This window comes from Scyliorhinus canicula, chromosome 1 (assembly GCF_902713615.1).
Source record: "Scyliorhinus canicula chromosome 1, sScyCan1.1, whole genome shotgun sequence".
Taxonomy (NCBI): domain Eukaryota; kingdom Metazoa; phylum Chordata; class Chondrichthyes; order Carcharhiniformes; family Scyliorhinidae; genus Scyliorhinus; species Scyliorhinus canicula.
Genome location: NC_052146.1, coordinates 129,036,909 through 129,057,125, shown reverse-complemented (window position 1 = coordinate 129,057,125; position 20,217 = coordinate 129,036,909). Strand labels below are relative to the sequence as shown.

Sequence of the window (20,217 nt, the reverse complement as noted above, 5' to 3'; positions counted from 1 at the left end):
TCTGCTCCGCCATTCAATGAGATCATTACTGATATTATAATCCTCAACTCCACTTTCCACCTTAACCCCATATCCCGATTCCCTTACTGAATCATAGGATTGTTGCAGCACAGAAGATGATCATTCGGTCAATCGCGTTGACACTGACTCTCTTAAGGAGCAATTCATGTACTGCCACTCCCCTGCCCTCGCCCACATCCCAGCGCATTCCTCCTTTTCAGAAATTTTGAAAATGTAGAATAATTTACTGCCCACCTCAAGTTGCACCATGGAGTCGGTGGTGAGAGGCCTTCTTGAACAGCTGCAGTTAATGCATTGAAGATACTCCCCAGTGCTGTTAGGTAGAGAGATCCAGGATTTGAATCTAGCAACAATGAAGGAACAGTGATATATGTCCAAGTCAATATGCTGCATGATTTTTTAATAATATTTATTAGTGTCACAAGTAGGCTTACAATAACACTGCAATTAAGTTACTGTGAAAAATCCCCTAGTCGCCACATTCCGGCGCCTGTTCGGGTACACAGAGGGAGAATTCAGAATGTCTTTCAAGACGTGTGGGAGGAAACCGGAGCACCCGGATCAAACCCACGCAGACACAGGGAGAATGTGCAGACGCCGCATAGACAGTTACTGAAGCAGGGAATCGATCTTGGGTCCCTGGCGCTCTGAAGCAACAGTGCTAACCACTATGCCACCATGCCACCCGACTTGAAGGGCAACTTGCAGTTGATGATGATCCCATGCGTCTGTGAGCCTTATTCTTCTGGGATAGGTTGTGGGTTACTATCCAAGAACCTTGACAACTTCTGGCAGTGCATCCTGCAGATAATACACACCATAACCATGATGCACCAATGCTGGAGGGAGAGATTGTTATGTCTATTTGCAATAACCTCAATCTAAATGTATCCAACATTTATCTCCTCCCTGTTCCGCAAATATTTACATTTCTGACTTTAAGAGACAATCATGTATCCAGGTGTTTGCAGAGCCCTCTTGTAAACAGGATCTAACCAGGGAGAAGTCAATCAATGGAAAATGGATTCAGCTTGACTGATCCTGAATACTAGTTACCAGTCTCTACTGGGTAGTTAGTGGAAATACACTCAAAGATTGTATTATGTCATTACACATGTATTCCCCATACAAAATTAAAAGGATCTATTTTGTGATGGACGCCACCAAGATTAATTCGCAAAAATTATGTGAAATCACCCCATGGACCTGAAGTTATGGTTTGTACTTGGTATAGTTCCATTCTACACTGGCACAGCAAAGAACACCAATTCGGCCAGGCATGTCTGTTTTAATATGACGACAAGTTGGTCTGGGTTACATCTGGCTGGTGACCAACATACCGGCTTTATCACAGAACCAAAAATTGCAGTGAGATGAAGCTCATTTTTTAAAAAACAGTGTTACTCTAACCATCTAAAATCACATTGATGACTAAAATCGAACTTAATAATAATAATCTTTATTGTCACAATTAGGCTTACATTAACACTGCAATGAAGTTACTGTGAAAAGCGTCTAGTTGCCACAATCTGGCCCTGTTCAGGTAAACAGAGGGAGAATTCAGAATGTCCAAATTACCTAACAGCATGTCTTTCAGGACTTGTGGGAGGAAACCAGAGCATCTGGAGGAAACCCACGCAGACACACGGAGAACGTGTAGACTCCACACCAACAGTGACTCAAGCCGGGCATCGAACCTGGGACCCTAGAGCTGTGAAGCTACAGTGCTACCCACTGTGCTACCATAGAACATAGAATAGAATAGAATAGAACAGTACAGCACAGAACAGGCCCTTCGGCCCTCGATGTTGTGCCGAGCAATGATCACCCTACTTAAACCCACGTAACCCGTATACCCGTAACCCAACAATCCCCCCCATTAACCTTACACTATGGGCAATTTAGCATGGCCAATCCACCTAACCCGCACATCTTTGGACTGTGGGAGGAAACCGGAGCACCCGGAGGAAACCCACGCACACACGGGGAGGACGTGCAGACTCCACACAGACAGTGACCCAGCCGGGAATCGAACCTGGGACCCTGGAGCTGTGAAGCATTTATGCTAACCACCATGCTACCCATGCTGACCTACTTCTACCAAGATGGAATAGAATGTAAATGGATAATGGATGTTCGAACTTATCTCAATATGACTACGATTGCATTCTGATGTGACATCTGAAGGCATTGTGTATCGCTTCTAACCGTGTGCTTTTAACATGCAGGTTTCCAATGAAGAGGGACCACAAGACTCTGTTTAAAGATGAATTGGACCCACCAGTCAAACAAGCTAGGCTTTGCAAACCAGAAAGAGGTATAACAAAAATTGTCTTTAACATTGAGTGCTCAGGGTGTACAGGGTACAAGGTGAGAGGAAAGCCCTTGTTGAGAATTATTTTGCTTTGGCTATTTTAACTCACTTGAATAATGCAGCATTGTCCCATTAGTCACCAAGCCGGCAGGGGTTATGATCTGTAAGCAGGGCCGTAAATTTGAGCGGTAGCCTGTCAGCTTCAGAAACCCATGAAAGCAATATGTCCTATAAAGTTAGTGCTGGGATTTAAGAAGAGATGCCATCGCTGATAGAGAAGCGAGGCTAGGGCTGGGAAGGCTGAAGCATCCTCACCGTGTGAAACTCTTCTATGTCTCCTAATCTACCAGGAATCCCCAGAAAAGAATGCTTCGTGAAAATATTTACCTTGGTAGCCCAAATGTAAGGTGTGGTACGGCAGAGGCAACCAGGGGACACGAAAAGAGACAGTTTTCATTGGTATCCATACAGGCAGCAACAAACTAAGCAGTAATGTAATCAGAAACCATGATGGCTGTCAGAGGCAGATTTGGCCAAGTATTCAATGGCTTTCCTCCTGTACAGTCCAACCGAGCAATTTTATTCTCACTCACTTTTCAGACCTTCCCCAGTTATCAGGGTAGGTAAATTAGTGTTCCTGTTAGTCTCTGCTTCTCTATTAAACAACTATCTGATCATGCAAATTACTGTTTAAAATGAAGGTTGTGAAAAATATTTGTAGCTGATTTGTGACTTTCAATAACACGTTATAAAAACCAGAAGAGTGTCTGAATAACCAGATAGACAACTAGTTTTGATGAAGCCACAAGTCATAAGATCAAAATCTGAATACTTGTAAATGCTACTGCCTGAAAATTAACTCAGAAATACTTTCTTTAACTGCTGGACATTCTAAACTCCTGACTTTTAGAGTCCCATAAATCAAAGTAAGAGCATAATATCGTGGAGTTATATTGATAGTGCAGGAGCTTTGTATATCTATACAACAATGCTGGGTGCAGAGGTACATTCATGAGGTGAAAGTCAAAACATCTACTGAGATCAAAGAAGAGCAACAGAACTAAAGCTATTGGGCTGAATTTTTCCAGTCCCCACCAAGCCAGCTTTGGAGGTGGTTGGGCAGCGTAGAAATCTGGAATAATGCACATTAGCCAGCTCCATGATGTTTTCCCACCTTTGTGTACTTTTCCTGGAGGTTGTTACCAGCCACATGGCAGCAACAGACAGCCAGTTAAAAAGGCAATTAGCCCCTCTTCTTATAAGAATTGCAAATTTGTGAGTGGTGCATGCGCCTTGCATCGTGTCCACTCTCTGACAGATGGATGGATGAGACAGAGCTGTTTCACAGCAGGAGGTTGGAGCCTTGGTGCCTTTGACCACTAAGAGCTCACTTGCAGTAAATGACAAGGCTGCTGTTTACCCATATTGTAGTCTTGCCATTGGGGAATGAAAGAGCCACATGCATTTTAATTTTTGTCTGCTGTATGGATGCTAATGGCCGACTCTGTGTCCCCCTGCCGCTCCATCAGTCTGACCCTCAGCAGCAGTCCCACTGGTCTTACAGTGGAGGCTGCCAGACTCCATTGCAGTGGGTCACGGTGTCATGAGCTCGCACCGCCTGGAACACACTCCATTGTCCCGAATTGGGCAATGAATGCAGAGGTGTCCCTGTTCATTGGCCATCACTTGCAAGATTACTTTCAGAGGCAAATGTCAGACACCAAGAGATGGGACCCGGAAATAGCCCCGACAAGTATGTGGTGAAAATGTTGGAGAAGCTGATGGGGGAGGAGGCCTTTGACCGGCCCCTCGAGGTGGATCAAGGACACAGGGTGCTGAGGAGGAGGCTGCAGGTGGGGAGGGGGCTGCCGAGAGTGATGGTGGTGAGGTTGAATCGGCTCTTGGATAAAGAGAAGCTATTGAGGTGGGCAAGGCAGACCAAGAAGTGTACATGGGAGGGGTTGTTAAAGGAGAGACAGAGGCTCTAGATGGAGTTCGGGTTAGTGTCCACCAGGAAGGCAGTCGGGCAATTGTGGAGGGCCAGGGGGGCAGTGTACGAGCACGGGGAAAAGGCGAGTAGGATCCTGGCCCACTAGCTGAGGAAGCAGGCAGCGGTGAGGGAGATAGGTAGGGTGAGGGATGAGACGGGCAAGGTGGTGTTGGACCCTGAAGGGGCAAATAGGGTATTTGAAACCTTCTCCAGAAGGCTGTACAAGTCAGAGCCTCCGCTTGGGGAGGAGGGGATGAGATGATACCTGGATCAGTTTCCTAGCTTGGAGGAGAAGATGGTGCAGGGTTTGGGGGCCCCGATCGGGCTGGGGGAGGTGATGAATGGAGTTGGTGCGATGCAGGCAGGGAAGGCCCGGGGGTCGGACGGGGTCCTAGTGGAGTTTTACAAGATGTTTGGAGCAGAGTTGGGGCTTCTGCTAGTGAGGATGTACAATAAGATGAGTCGAGGGGAGCTACCCCTCACATTGTCCATTTTCCTGATTTTGAAGAAAGATAAGGACCTTGAGCAGTGTGGGTCATACTGTCTGATATTGTTGCTGAATGTTGGTGCAAACTTTTAGCGAAGCTGTTAGCCTCGCGGATAGAGGATTGCATGCCGGGGGTGATAGGGGAGGACCAGACAGGATTAGTGATGGGGTGGCAGTTGTCCACGAATGTTGTAGGCTCCTAAATGTTGTTATGATGCCCTCGGAGGGGCAGGTGGTAGAAGGAGTAATGGCAATGGGTGTGGAGATGGCATTTGACCGGGTGGAGTGGGCATATCTGTTGGAGGTGTTATGTTGGTTCGTGTTTGGCCAGAGGTTCGTGAATTGGGTTCGGCTGCTGAACAGGGCGCCAATAGCAAGTGTCCGTACGAACAGGGTGAGTTTGGGGTACTTCGGGCTGTATCGAGGGATGAGGCAGGGGTGTTGTTTTTCACCTTGGCGATAGAGCCACTGGCGATGGCACTTAGGGCGTTGAGAGGTTGGAAAGGGATTGAGCGAAGGGCAGGGCGGTGGCTGAACACAGAATCTTGTTGTATGCGGACAATCTTTTGTTAAATATTTCAGACCGGTGGGTAACTTTGAAAGGATCATGGAGATTCTGAGGGAATTTGGCTGGTTTTCGGGGTATGAATTGAACATGGGGAAGAGCGAGGTGTTCCCGATTAATGCCAGAGAGCAGGAGAAGAGACTAGGGGTGTTGCTGTTCTAGGTGGCGGGGCAGGTTTTCGGTATTTGGGGATCCAGGTGATGTGGAGTTCGGAGCAGCTACATAAATTGAACTTGGCATGGCTGGTGGAGGGGGAGGGGATGAAGGCGGATTTCATGAGGTGAGATGTGCTACCGCTGCCACTGGCTGGGTAGGTGCAGATTAAAATGGCGGTGCTGCCTAGGTTCTTGTCCGTGTTTCAGAACCTCCCCATGTTTGTTCCCAACTGCTTTTTTAGAAAGTAAACTGGATAATTTCAGGGTTTGGTTGGGCAGGGGAAGACCCCATAGGTGAGGAGGGTGTTTTTGGAGGGGGGACAAGGGGGGAAGGGGTGCTGGCATTGTCAAGGAGGTGAATTATTATTAGGTGGCGAACATCACAATGGTGAGGCAATGGACTGTGGAGGATGGGTCAGTGTTAAGGTGGATGGAGGTGGAGTCATGTAGTGGGACGGATCTGAGGGCACTGTTACTGGTGCCCCTTCCATTCTCGGCGATCCCATACTCCATGAGTCCAGCGATGGTTTCAGCATTGTGGGTGTTGTGCCAGTTCAGGCAACATTTCAGGTCAGAAGGCATGTCGCTATGTGACAGTCACAGGTTTGTGCCTGCAAGATTGGATGCGAGGTTCCAGTGGGCAGGTGGGGATAGAGTACGAGAGGCATTTGTTTATAGGGGGAAAGTTTGCAGGTCTCGAGGAGTTGGAGGTAACATATGAGCTGCTCAAAGGGAATGGTTTCCAATACCAGGGATTTTTGTGAGGAGAGAGTTGCGTTCTTCCCGGGACTGCTCCCGCCGATGTTGCAGGATAAGCTGTTGTCGGAGAAGCTTTCTATCCCCCCACCCCACTCCTCACGCTGTGAAACTTACAGAGGCCCCTGGTAACCTCCACTCACCCCCCCCTCTAATTGGCAAGGACCCACCTGTGCCCAACCACTGGCAGTGCCAACCTGGCACCCAGGCACCTTGGCATTGCCAGCCTGGTGCCTTGGCAGTTCCATCGATATCCTGGGAATGCCTATTAGGTTTATTCAAATATTCAGATCTGGATCGTGCCCAGTTGAAGGCGAGATCCAGTTCGCATTGGACGGAGGGAGTCAGGTGACTCCAGCGCAGAGCCCAATTTGTCGCTCTCGTGCAATTCACCTTGATGTGTTAGGCAGGTTGGTTCAATGTGGACTGCACTCGATGCAGGAAATCTAGAAACAGACGTCTAACACTGGAGAAGATCCAACACTGTTTTATTCAACGATAGCAGAGTGCCCTCTGGCTTTATCGTGGTAGTGTCCTGTCTGGTGATTGGCTGCACTGTGTTGTGTGCTTACTGGTCATCCTAAGTGTCAATCACTGCCTGTCTGCACCTCATTATATATATGAGTGGATATTATGACACACCTGTTCACACGGATCTGCGGCAGGTGCAAAGGGGTCATTTAATGATTCTCCTAATCTACATATGTCATGTTTCACAAAGCTGGAACACTGGATATAGGCAAGATTGGAGGCTGCTGCTGATGCATATGGACCGCTGCATTTGCAAAATGCATGTGCGAATCCTGATGTGGGGCCATTCCGTCCCCTACAAAAAATGGCCGATGCCGTCTACGGGGACAGGATTACTAGATTTTGGCCTCTTTCATAATCTCTCTGTTATTGCAAAATACAGGTCTGACTATTTCTCTTGGGTGGTGTGTGAGGGTCAATGGGTCACATTGCTTTCATACATAGCTGTTTCATAAGAATTATCTTTGTGAGAATTCCTTATGATCAAAATTTAAAACTACTTGAAACTTCATGAACACTATCATAAAAATGAATATTACTGAAAATAAATCTTCACTTGATTTTATTTATATCAATTAGTGCTATAACTAACAAAACTAGATATTTATTACAATATTTCTGCAATATAAACTGTATGATTATTTTCAAATTACAGTATATGCTACATTTCTCTCCAGATAATTTAATGTTTATACTTTAAACTTGGGAATAAATGTCTAGAGAGTACAATTTTGAAAGATTACCGGATATAAAGAATTGTGCTTTGTTTTGTATCTCTGTTGGTTTTAAGTAATGAATAATAGATTGATACCACTTAATATATGAGGAATCCTTCCTCATGGTGTTATTAATTTAAAATAGAGTCTGTCTCTAAAATCCTTATTTATTATGAACAAATGAGTCCTATGCTCATGCGGTTTGGATTAAAATGCTGCAGCATGCCGTGTAGGTCCGTTATTAAATGTACAGTGTCAATCTTAATACAACTACGTATCGAATATTCACAACAGTAATAATATACTTTGTTATAAAATAGAAAATCACTTCATAAAGGTTATTGGAACATTGTGTAGTTTTGATGGCAATTCAGGTTTCAAATCTATTTGTACTTTTAAAATTCAATGAACAATTATAATTATATATAATGTGCAAATATAATATATCAATATTGACCTTGTATGGATTTCCTTGGAAATTGGGAGGAATAAAGAACATGTGTAAATTTTAACATAAGTAAAACATATCTGTATTCCTTTCTAGTGCTGTTATATGTGCGGAGGGAGTCAGATGAAGTGTTCGATGCTCTGCTGTTAAAGACCCCTAACCTTAATGGACTGAAGAACGCTGTTAGTATCATATTACCTACTTCTCTTTGTTGAATACCTTGTCTCAAAATATAGTATGGTTAATGGCAAAAAATCAATCTGTGAGTGCCATTTCATGCTATTAAACCATGATGGTATTTCCAGCACTTTGAGGAAATTCAGAGCTATCTGCACCTGGCTCTGTATGGAGTAACTACCTCCATTGAGTTCAATGAAATGAAAATCGCTTATTGTCACAAGTAGACTTCAAACGAAGTTACTGTGAAAAGCCCCTAGTCGCCACATTCCAGCGCCTGCTCGGGGAGGGTTGTACGGGAATTGAAACGTGCTGCTTGCCTGCCTTGGTCTGCTTTCAAAGCCAGTGATTTAGCACTGTGCTAACCCAGCCCCAGAGGAATAATGTTCGGTGCATCCATCTGGACTGACCAGGTCCAGGTCAACTAATATTCACCCGGGCAAGAAAAAGTAATTCAGTGGGATCCCCTTACACTTAGCAAGTTTGTTTAGTGGGTACCTAAGCGATAAAGACAAAAAGTGTAATGTAATGTAATGGGTTAATAGGATGGATTAGCTAATGAATTATGCAGACCATGATGCATCAGTAACATAAGAGTGTGCTAAACTTTTGAGGATGGAATACACTGTGTTCAGGGGAGACTTACTTCGGCAGATATCTTATAAATAGTGTTAATGAACCATGTAAAGCAAGTATCAGAGTAAGACCACAGTCTCGCCAGGTAAAACATGTCAAGCATACCAGAAGCCAGCAACCATGCCAAGAATACATCGAGCAGGAAGGTCCCTAAATAATGCTGAATTAGCTGATCTCAGCTAGCGTGGTTTTATGAGTGGTAAAATTGGCTTCAGTATTCCTGAGTTAGGGAAGGATTGTTACCAAGTGATCCACTATAATTGTGTCAGTATGGGTGCCAGGCAATGACAAGATCAGGCTTAGCTACTTTGGTGGTATCAGAGGGAGGGACCTTGTGCTCTCGCTCGGGGTGAGCTTTGGGGAGGGAAGGACAGGTACTTAAACAGGATGGTGGTATAACCGAACCCCACCACCTTCCAGCCCCTGCCCAAATGAAGGCTCCTGGTCTATTTTCCCAGCATGCTGCTAGGTGAGGTCCTGAAGAGTTCAGTTAATGACCATTTAAGGGCCTCGTCCCTCAGCTGCAGGCGGCCTGTCACCATGCAGAAACCACAACAGGCAAACTGAAACGGACTGCTCGCTTGAGGGATTCGACATTGGAAAGCGGGGGCCAACCCCTGCCCTTGGTGCTCATCCTCCTATAGCGCCCCCCCCCCCCCCCCCCCCCCCCCCCCGCCCCCGCCCCCCTCAGCAAACAGCAAATTGTACTTACCATATTACCTGGCCTGGGCTAATCCACAATCCTGGGACTCCAGTGTCTGTCAGTCTGGCAGCAGCAGTGGCACTGCTGAGCACAAAAGCTGCTTTAATAATAATCTTTATTAGTGTCACAAGTAAACTTACATTAACACACAATGAAGTTACTGTGAAAATTCTCTAGTCGCCACACTTCGGCACCTGCTGGTGTACACTGAGAGAGAATTCAGAATGTCCAATTCACCTAACAAGCCCGTCTTTCGGGACTTGTGGGAGGAAACCGGAGCACCCTGACGAAACCCACGCAGACACAGGGAGAACATGCAGACTCTGCACAGACAGTGACCCAAGTCGGGAATCGAACCCAGGTCCCTGGTACTGTGAAGCAACAGTGCTAACCACTATGCTACCATATTTGGAAAGTCAATTGGAAAATAGTTTTTATGGGATGAAAATGCACATTGCAATATTGGCATTTCAAGGTGTTAAATTGTTACCCTGCCTGCCATTTTAACGAGGTAATTTCCTTTCAAAATACAAAACCAAATAATGTGGAGGCTGGAAATCGTATAAGATCAGAAAATGCTGGAAAAACCCAGTCGGTCAGGCAGCATCTGTGGAGAACTTTTCAAAATCAGCACAGACATTTTAATAGTTTATACAATGATTTGCCCTCTGACACTCCATTGAATTAAGTTTTTCATTTATTTTTCATAATTTGTCGAACACTGGAAATACTCAAATATGATCAACTACCAGATTATCAGGAATTCTTCACCACTGGTGATAATTTGCTCAGCAACAAGTACAGGATTGCAAACATTTTGATTGCTTTCATTTCTTTGGATTTTCTTCACTAATATTATTCATGTGGCAAATTCACCCATTGAACTTTACGGGAATCATTAAGAGTGTTCCAGAAAAGTTGCTGAAAGTTAGAAACGTAGGAAAACCTAAATCCTCTGATCCTGAATCCTCGCATTAAACTGAGCTTAAAGAGAGCATAGGTCAGGAATGTGGTTGGTGAGTGTTGGGGAATTTCCTATTGTTGCATATTCTTATTGTCACATATGTTGGTAGATCCTGATTAAGCAATGCCATGATTTTAACATCCTCCTCCTTGTTTACAAATCCTTCATGGTCTTTCCCTTGCTCATTTCCTTATCTCTGGTCAAGCCCAGAACCCTCTGAGATAGCTGTGCTCTTCTAACTCTGCACGCCTGAACATCCCCAATTTTAATTGCTCCACCTCTGGCAACCGTGCCTTCAGCTGGCTGGATCCTAAGCACTGGAATTCCTTTCCTATATCCCAATGCATCCCTACTACTTTGCTTTCCCCCTTTTAAGATACTCCTTAAAATTATTTTCCCCAGCAAATGGTCACTTGCCCTAATAATCCTAATATATGGCTTGATGTTATATTCTGTTTGATAATGCTCTGTGAAGTGCCTTGGGATGTCCAATTGCATTAAAGGTGGCAATTAAATACTTGCTTTTGTTTTTGGCCATAATGAGAAAAATGTATGAAAAACACTAAGGACTTCAATAGATGGTAAAAGCCTCCAGTAAAAGGGTGGCACGTGGCACAGTGGTTAGCATTGCTGCCTATGGCGCTGAGGACCCGGGTTCAAATCCCGGCCCTGGGTCACTGTCCGTGTGGAGTTTGCACATTCTCCCCGTGTCTGCGTGGGTTTCACCCCCACAACCCAAAGATGTGCAGAGTAGGTGAATTGGCCACGCTAAATTGCCCCTTAATTGGAAAAATAATAATTGGGTACTCTAAATTAAAAAAGAAGCCTCCAATAAATATGTCATCCTTCTTTCCCATGTTTTCAACTTTATTACGACTCACGAATATTAACCTCGCAGCAGAGATGATCTGGGATACTTGAAGCAATTTTGCATGACCCTTTTATCAATTGTATTTTGATGTTCTTGACCTAGATTTCAGAAAAGTATGGACTGCTTGAGGAGAGAATTTGCAAAGTTTACAAGAATTGTATGAAAGGGTGAGTAATTGAACAGATTTTATCTCTGTATTCTCCATGCCTTATTTACACTGCACTATTAGTAGCAACCACCAGTGGGCTGTTAAGCACACAAACTGAAATAATAATCTTGAACTGTAAGTTTTACAAAAGGCACAACTCTAAAATCAGTATTTGCAGTCATTACTCGCATCCATGAACTTTTCATTTTAGACAACATCTCACTTATCATGGAACACGACATCATGATGGTACTTTGATGATAAATGGTATTTTACATAAACAACAGGGTCACAGCCCAAGGATAGCTGGAAATTTCCAGCCCTTCACACCGGCAGAACTTTCCGGTCCCGCCGGTGTGGATGCAGATTTCAATGGCTTGCTGGCCCACCAAGATTCAGGTTAAAATGTTCACACGTAGACTAAGGGCGCAATCCAATGGCCACACTGTGCCTGAAAAACAGCTCGCTGCTCCCGGAATCTACCCGGCTCGCAACGCCTTGCAAGATTCAACGCGATCACGCGACACGTTTCGATGTGAATCATGCCCACAATGGGTGGGATAATTTTTTAGCAAATCTGCATTTTAGAGCGAGGCTGTGAGCCTCACTCTAATGTACAGATTCCCAAGGTATCTGAGGCTTTGGGATTCAACCTCTTTGCCTCAGAGTCCTCGGGCTAGCATCGTTCAGCACTGGTCCCCACAAACGGCGACCAGACGGAACGGCACTCATGGGGGTTTCCCAGGGAATTGGAGGCCTGGTTGTCAGCCTGGCACTGCCAAGGTGCCAAGCTGGCATTTTTTGCTCATGCGCAATAGGGTTAGGGTTGCCCAGGATAGCTGTTGGGATGCTGTGGGGGTATTGGGTACCCTCCTATATTGCATTCAGGCTTGGGGCAAGTGGTGGGAAACATGCGACTAAATGCGCTCACCAGGAGACTTTGTTTCCTTTTGGGGGAATTGCGCCCTAAGTAGTCAAATGAAAAACATAGAATAATTACTTAGCAACAAAAAAAGACATATTCAGCAGGTAACAGTGAAGTGTAGATGGGATATTAAAAGAAGATGATGATGAATTGAAATTACAAACCAATCATGAGTAAGCTCCATGGTTTGAAAGTGATGTAGCATCTAACACTTTTCAAATAGAGATTTTCCACTGTGATTTAATATAAACTGCAGGCAGCTCTGACATTGTGAGCGATCAGTAGTTGGAGAATTTTAAACAGTGGTGTTAACTCTAATAAAAGGATCCTGAATTATTTATTGATTGGCATGTGCATATTGTCACATTTATACATTTCTGGATATATGTACACTATGAATGGCAACAGTAAAATAGACACTGATGGTGAACATGCACCAGGGATCCCATTTTACTGCTGCAGGATTTGTTGCTTTATGAAACCCAGTATTGTGCTGAGCAATTTTGCAGTAATAAGATAGCAATTGCTGATAACATAATAAATATGAAGGGACAGACAAAAAGTTCTGACTCCAATGATTGAAGGGCCTAAGGAAAGAGAAAAAGTATAAGATTAAATGTAAGAGATTGACTATAGAGAGCACAGGAAACCTTTTTGCACAGAAGCTGGCAACAGTGGAATATGCTGCTGGAGTTAATAATTGAAGCAAGGACTATGCTCACATTTAAGAGTAAGTTAGCAGATTGCTTGAAGGAAAGGAGTATGAAAAGGTTATGCAAATAGATCAAGTATGCAACAAGAACTATTGTATGTGTGGAGGATAAACCCTAACACGAGATGTTTGGACCAAATAACCTGCTTTTGTGCTGTAATTCCATGTGCACATTATATTTTAATGTCCAGGCAGATATTTTCACCTCACAACAGTTGTTGTTGTACAGCAGCATTCCCAGGCTACCTCATCAAAGTGGTGTCATACTATTTGGTTGACTTTGGAGTACACTACACGGTTTACACTATTCCAAAACTAAAACTGTCTCCGATCAATCCATATTCTAGAATACTGGAAAGGCTCAAACAGTCATGAATTCTCAAAATAGTGCCGGTGTTGTTCCTTCAAAACGTTTTTCAGCCATTTGTCCACTGTATTTCTGAAAAGCCATTATACTATGATTAAAGTCTCAATACTACAAGGTGAATTTCAAAGTTTCTTTGCATTTTTACCCGGAAGATACTTTTTATTCATAATGTCCTTGTTAAATTCTTAAATTTGCACTTTTTTATAATATGCATTCTATATTTAGAATGACGAAGAGGACACAATTTTAACATTGAGCAATTGGTAGAATAGGAAGGCAGGAAGGACTCTGAAATTTTCCTTGAGGTGTTTATTCAACTTGATAATAAAAATGTCAATGTGAGAGCCTGCATTAACATTAAACTGAGACATGATTTATAGGTTTGATAATTTTAATAAAGAGTGTTGCAAAACAATAGGGATTGTAGATGAATAAGAGGAAATGAATGCACACAAATAGTTAATCACCTTGGAATGTTTGTTCGTGACTGGATTGGAATGCAGCCTTGCTGATTTGAGCATTGATTTTGGTCCTTGCTCAATGACTCATTGCAAGCACACAAAACAGGTGCTCCCAGTTCATTGGAAGGAATTTAACATTTAAATTTAGAAATCATAAGTATTGTAAACTAGTTGTGTTATTTTAGCCCTGATTTTTCCAAACAAGTTGTGATGCAACTGGATTTGCAACAAGTAGGAATGGAACTGAATTTTAAACCAAACAGAGTTGCGGAGCAAATTGCATATTCATTGTGTTCTTCCTCATTAGAGGCATGTGTCCTACAGGCTCAATAAAGAACAGGCGTAGCACTCATCAGACAGAAGACTGTGGTTTCAGCCACCTTGTCATGTCATGTAAAGGAGGTTGCCTTATTAAAGGCTATTTAAAAGTACCTTTGAATGCTCTTCACATGACTCATATGTGATGAGAAGCTATTCCTTGAGAGTGGGTATTTCTTTAGGCTTAAGAGATTTGACCACAATTAATGAGCTCTAATTAACATTCATTTTCCATTTTCCCTCCCACAGAATCTTGGTAAATATGGATGATAACATTGTGCAGCATTACTGCAACCATGCTGCATTTTTGGTGGAGATAAAGGACATAATTGGAGGCTGTCAGATAACACTTAAAGAGGTTTAAAGTATCTCAGCACTCATGGACAAACTCAAAGGAGCCTCAAAATTAGGAATACGCCAGTTATCACTCTACCTCTTCCCCTTCTCTCCATGTACATATATTATTGGCTGCTTTCAATATTTGGACGCAAGATCACTTTCTTCTGGCCAGTAGTAAAACTGAACTTGATGAAGCCAAGCACGAAGAACTCAACATTACTTTATTTTTAACCTATACTCATGTTGGATGAAGCCCCCTGTATCATTGAAGATGTTTTTTTTCCCCTTATTTGTTTATACTACTCAACTTGTTATATCTCCAATGTTAATGTGCTACGTGCTTTCAGCTCTGGCCAACATTCGATGCATACTTCAGTGTATTTGAATGTGCAATGTTTTTGGATTCTTCCATCTTTTTCTGCAATTTACGTGTCATTTTTTTGTGGCAAATTCAACTGATTTCAAATTTTCTGCAGCTTTTTCAATCTAAAATATTTTTACAAGAAATGGCAAAGTGATTGCTATAAAATGCTATTATGGTGCTCATGAAGTATGTGGAAGAGTTCATTGCTCAGGAGAAAATGGAAAAAAAAACTATTTTCCCCTTTGAAGGACATTGGCTCCGTGATAATTCAAAAAATATTTATATTTTCTTGAAATATGAATCTAAGTGTATGGTTTTGCAATCATATCCTTCCCTTTAACACATCATAATTCTGTGATACACTTCAGTTGAGGAAATATTCATGTCATTTTAATACCACAACATGGTACCAGGGCCTCCTGACATGAAAAAGGATTTCCAAACTCTTGGTGACCATCATCTTACAGAGGACATGTGTTTTCAAATCATGGTGCGCTGGTATCATATCATGATTTGAAACACAATGGATATGTATAAAGTATTGTAACGTGGATTAAAGAGGGCACAACACACAGTGACCTGACATCCCTCAATTGCTAAAATATTACTTGGGTGACTAACTTTAAAATATTAATAGCCCTGTTAACTGACTGCTTAAAAAAAATCTATTACCATGTACAAGTTCTTTATTTTTATAGCAAATGTTCCCTGGCATTGTAACCCTGTCAAAATCAGGGCAAGAAAATATTATTTTCCAATGCAGTAAGCTGGAGAGACCATTGATTCCTACTGGCTTGTTGTCTTGTGCTATAAAATGTTTACTGAGAAACATTTCTATGGCTGAAGATACGACAAATCAGAGTGATTCAAGCTTTTGTCTTTCTCTGAGTATATATTTTCCTCTCTTCACTAATGTTAATGTGAACATTTACCTGAAGCATGAAGTCAGGAATATGCTATCTACTCAGGTTGACACTTTCACTAATGTTAGTGCACGGGGGCAGGAGAATATCTTGTTATGAATTGTCTTGCTTGATTTTCTATTGACTTATTATGATTATCATAGGGTTTGTGTATTGTCAATTTGTGACATCTATTAGTATTGTGCTAAAGATTTCCTCATTGTGAAACATATATATTGTACATATAAAGAGTAAGGCTCAAGTATGAACAGTGTGGTGATGGACATTTCATGTTTCCTTTAGGATATCATTCAAACTGCAGACTTGGTCTCAGAATTGCCTGATATACATTTGTTGTCCCACTACAATAAATCAGCTTCTTGTAAGGTTTTGAATGACATGGCGTAGAACCTTCACTGCCAAATTCCTGTAAAAATTTCAATTGACAAATGTAAAGTATAACTTTTGAAATTCAATTAGTTGATGCATTTCTCATCCAATGAGAAAATTAAATCTCTCAGTGTCTCTGTGCCATTATATCTATCTCTTGGGTATCCATAGAGATGCAGTTTACAAAGTTAATAGATTCGAAACAAATGACCCCTTTTTACTTGGAACAGTTTAAAGGGAAATGTATTTGTCAATCTCTAGTGTGCTTAAATGAGTAGAATTCTGATCCGACTGTTCCTATCTTCTTCCTGCTGCTGTACCCCCCCGCCTCCCCCCCCCCCCCCCCCCACTCCCCCCCCCCCCCCTCCCCCCCACTCCCCCATCCCTGACCTTCCTCTACCTGCGTCATTTCCAACAGAGGAAGCAATGGATCTATTAGATGTGCCTTATCTACATCCAAATTTGACTGGGTGGCCCATCCAGTTCTAATCTTATTCAACATTGTCATTGTACCTTGTACTAGGCAATCTCAGAAGGCAGGTTCGCACTGCTGCCTCACAGTACCAGGGACCCAGGTTCGATTTCGACCTTGGGTGACTGTGTGTGTGGAGATTGAATGTTCTCTCCATGTCTGCGTGGGTTCCTCCCGTAGTCCAAAGATATGCAGGTTAAGTGGATTGGCCGTGTTGGATTGCCCCTTCATGTCCAAAGGCTATATGGGGTTGCGGGCATAGGGCAGTGGAATGGGTCTGGGTAGGTGCAGACACGATGGGCTGAGTAGCCTCCTTCTGCAGTCCACGGATTCCATTTAAGCGCATTGCTGCAGTCTGGGATTGTATATAAGCCAGACCATGTAAGAATAGTAGATTTATTTCCCTAAAGGACTTTAGTAAACTAGATAGGTTTTTGCAACAATCTGGTAGTTACTTGATTTTCCCCTGCCCGGCGGGGCGGAATTCTCCGCAACTTTAGGGGCCAAGCCCTCACATTGAGGGGCTAGACTCGCGCCGGAGTGGTTCCCACTCTGCCGGCTGGCGTGAATGGCCTTTGGCGCCATGCCAGCCGGGGCTGAAAGGACTTCGCCGGCCGGCGTAAGTCCATGCATGCGCCGGAGCATCAGCGGCTGCTGACGTCATACCGGCGCATGCGCAGGGGAGGGGGTCTCTTCCGCCTCCGCCATGGTGAAGACCATAGCGAAGGCGGAAGAAAAAGAGTGTCCCCACGGCACAGGCCCGCCCGCTGATCGGTGGGCCCCGATCGTGGGCCAGGCCACTGTGGGGGCACCCCCCGGGGTCAGATCGGCCCGCGCACCCCCCCCCCCCCTCAGGACCCCGGAGCCCGCCCGGACCGCCAATCCCGCCGATCAGGTAGGTGGTTGAATCCACGCCGGCGGAAGAGGCCTGTCACAGGCGGGATTTCGGCCCATTGCGGGCCGGAGAATCGCCGCGGGGGGCCCGCCGACCGCCACGGCGCGATTCCCGCCCCCGCCGAATCTCGGAGGGCGGAGAATTCTGGACACGGCAGGGGCGAGTTTGACGCCGGCCCCAAGCGATTCTCCGACCTCCCGGGGGGTCGGAGAATCCCGCCTGGCCACCAATCTTTTCATTGGTGCAATGCAAAAAGTCTGTTTTGTTTCTTGTTAAAAAAGAATTCTGCGATAATGAGGTTTACCACATTTAAAAACAAAATATGTCCCATGCTTTAATAACACAAGCCAATTATTCATACCAATTCCCGCTTTGAAATTTGCTCAGGACTATCCTCAGTACTACACACACCACCAATTCCTAGCAATCTGGCATGCACCAGTGATAGTGGTTTGGGTAGACCATAGGGGAAATACTTCCCAAGGAGCTGTTACACTCTTTCTTCCTTCAGTGCTTGAGTCATAGCTCTGCACTGGTTCACACAAAGGGGGCATTTTGTCCACTGATCGAAGCAATTAATGGCAATGGCAGGAATTAGCAGCTAAAGCATCAAAAATAGGGAGGGTGAGACACATAGTTAATTACCCAGAAAGACCTAGGTGCCTATGCCACTCGTAGTTTATGAGTTAATCTTTATGTGTGTGTAAACCAGATATCCCTTTAGTCCTTTTGTACCAGGTATTGTGATTGTCATTTACTGGATTGTGAACAATATTGGAAAATGCAGATGGAACAAATAACAAACACATTTTATTAACTGGAAAACATTGTTGTGAGACCAAGAGAATTGTTTATTTTAAGTTTTAAAAAAAGTTAAATAAAAAAACTGTAATTTACGGTTTGCTGTGTTATTTTTAACTGCCTGGCGAGTGAGCATCATCACCACCGTTGCAGGCGCAAACCAGTACTGGCAGCAGCTGATGGGTGTGCACCAATGGCACCTTCAGGAGATGGGAGGGAGCTGTGCATGTGCCAGTAGATGCATTGTGAGCCAAGTGTACTTGCACAACTGTTTCTGGTGCCTCTTATGGTTTACGTTTCCTATTCAGTTGGTCTGCAGTGTGACATAAGAATAGACGGATATTTGACTGCAATGAGTAATTTGTTCATGAAATAATGTCGGTACAAAACCAAGGACAAGACTGGATAATGTAACCTGTGGCACAGCATAATAAATAGGCAATAAAAGAGATCTATTATTGCAGCACGGTAGCATAGTGGTTAGCACTGTGGCTTCACAGCACAGGGTCCCAGGTTTGATTCCCTGCTGGGTCACTGTCTGTGCGAAGTCTGCACGTTCTCCCTCCCACAGTCCAAAGACATGCAAGTTAGGTGGATTGGCCATTCTAAATTGCCCTTAGTGTCCAAAAAGGTTAGGAGGGTTCATTGGCTTAGGACGAAAGGGTGGAAGTGAGGGTTTAAGTGCAGACCTGATGGGCCGAATGGCCTCCTTCTGCACTGTATATTCTATGTTCTATGTTCTTGGGGTGCATGGTTACTGTTGTTTATGTTTCTCTCCTTTCAATTTTGCTGATGTGATGTAACTTTTACCAATGGCTCATGGGTCCTTCCATGAAGCATGCAATTTGGAAAGGAGTGATACTTTACCACATCATTTAAATTTTTGTCATAGGAAACTATCATAGTACACAAAAATGTTATTCACGTAGGGAGGGGGGATATCTCAATTGGAACGATGACTGCAGATATAATGGATGCATTATATTCTCTAGATTTTAAAACAGTCATAATGGGTTGGAAGGTAGCAAATATAACCCCACCATTCAAGAAAGGTGGGAGCGAGAGAACAGGAAACCACAGGCAAGTTAGCCTGATGTCTGTCAGCATTAATGTTGGAATCCATTGTTAAGGAAGTGTTAGCAGGGCAATTAGAAAATTAACATGATTAGACAGAGCCAACAGAGTTTTGTGAAAGGGAAATCATGTTTGACCAACCTGCCAGAGTTCTTTGAGGATGTAAGTAGTAGTTTTGATAAAAGGGAACTAGTGGATGTGGTGTATTTGGATTGTTATGATACCAGCTGCTACTGGATAACGGACCAGTCAGATCCCAGAGGGAAACTTGGCTCAATAGAGGGCTTCTTTTTTTTAAATACAAACCATGGAGTTAAGATACTGAAATAATTCACAGGAGTCTGCTAATGAACATTTGACACAAAGTATAAAACATTTATTAAACGAGGAAAATGAGTTATATTACGCCTGACAAAAAGGTTTGAAAGATCTCAGCACAAACTCAACAAAATGATTCAAATATTCTCTCCAAACATCAGTCCCACATGGACAACTTCAATAAGGATCCACCTCGATGATTTCAATCTCATCTTCTGTAATTCCTTTCCCCTGGATCTTCATGTACACTCAAACTTTTACTTCCCAACACACTTTCCGACCTTCAGCCATACCAAGCAGAATACCGCTGCTCCAAAGGGTATCTTTGCCTTTATAGCCCACAGCACAGAGTGTCCAATCTCTCTCAGATCTTCAGGGCTTCCCTTCAGCCCATTTC

At 43.6% G+C, this 20,217-nt stretch overlaps 1 protein-coding gene and 1 long non-coding RNA gene across 5 annotated transcripts in view; one reads left to right on the top strand and one right to left on the bottom strand.

Annotated features, from left to right (window-relative positions):
- Nucleotides 1-9,596, bottom strand: part of LOC119967385 — a 44,998-nt gene extending 35,402 nt beyond the window's left edge. Inside the window, exons 1-2 of the long non-coding RNA XR_005460974.1 lie at nt 9,509-9,596; nt 256-364 (exon numbers count right to left, since the gene is read on the bottom strand). This is a non-coding gene — a long non-coding RNA (uncharacterized LOC119967385). The remainder of the gene's footprint in view (nt 1-255; nt 365-9,508) is intronic.
- LOC119967372 (grainyhead-like protein 3 homolog) overlaps nt 1-16,596 on the top strand; it is a 109,199-nt gene extending 92,603 nt beyond the window's left edge. For all 4 annotated transcript variants that reach the window (XM_038799857.1, XM_038799846.1, XM_038799865.1 and 1 more), the window contains exons 13-16: nt 2,250-2,338; nt 8,080-8,165; nt 11,437-11,501; nt 14,515-16,596. In XM_038799857.1, the coding sequence (XP_038655785.1) occupies nt 2,250-2,338; nt 8,080-8,165; nt 11,437-11,501; nt 14,515-14,629 (355 nt within the window). In that variant the 3' untranslated portion in view covers nt 14,630-16,596. The remainder of the gene's footprint in view (nt 1-2,249; nt 2,339-8,079; nt 8,166-11,436; nt 11,502-14,514) is intronic.
- The last annotated feature ends 3,621 nt before the right edge of the window (nt 16,597-20,217 follow it).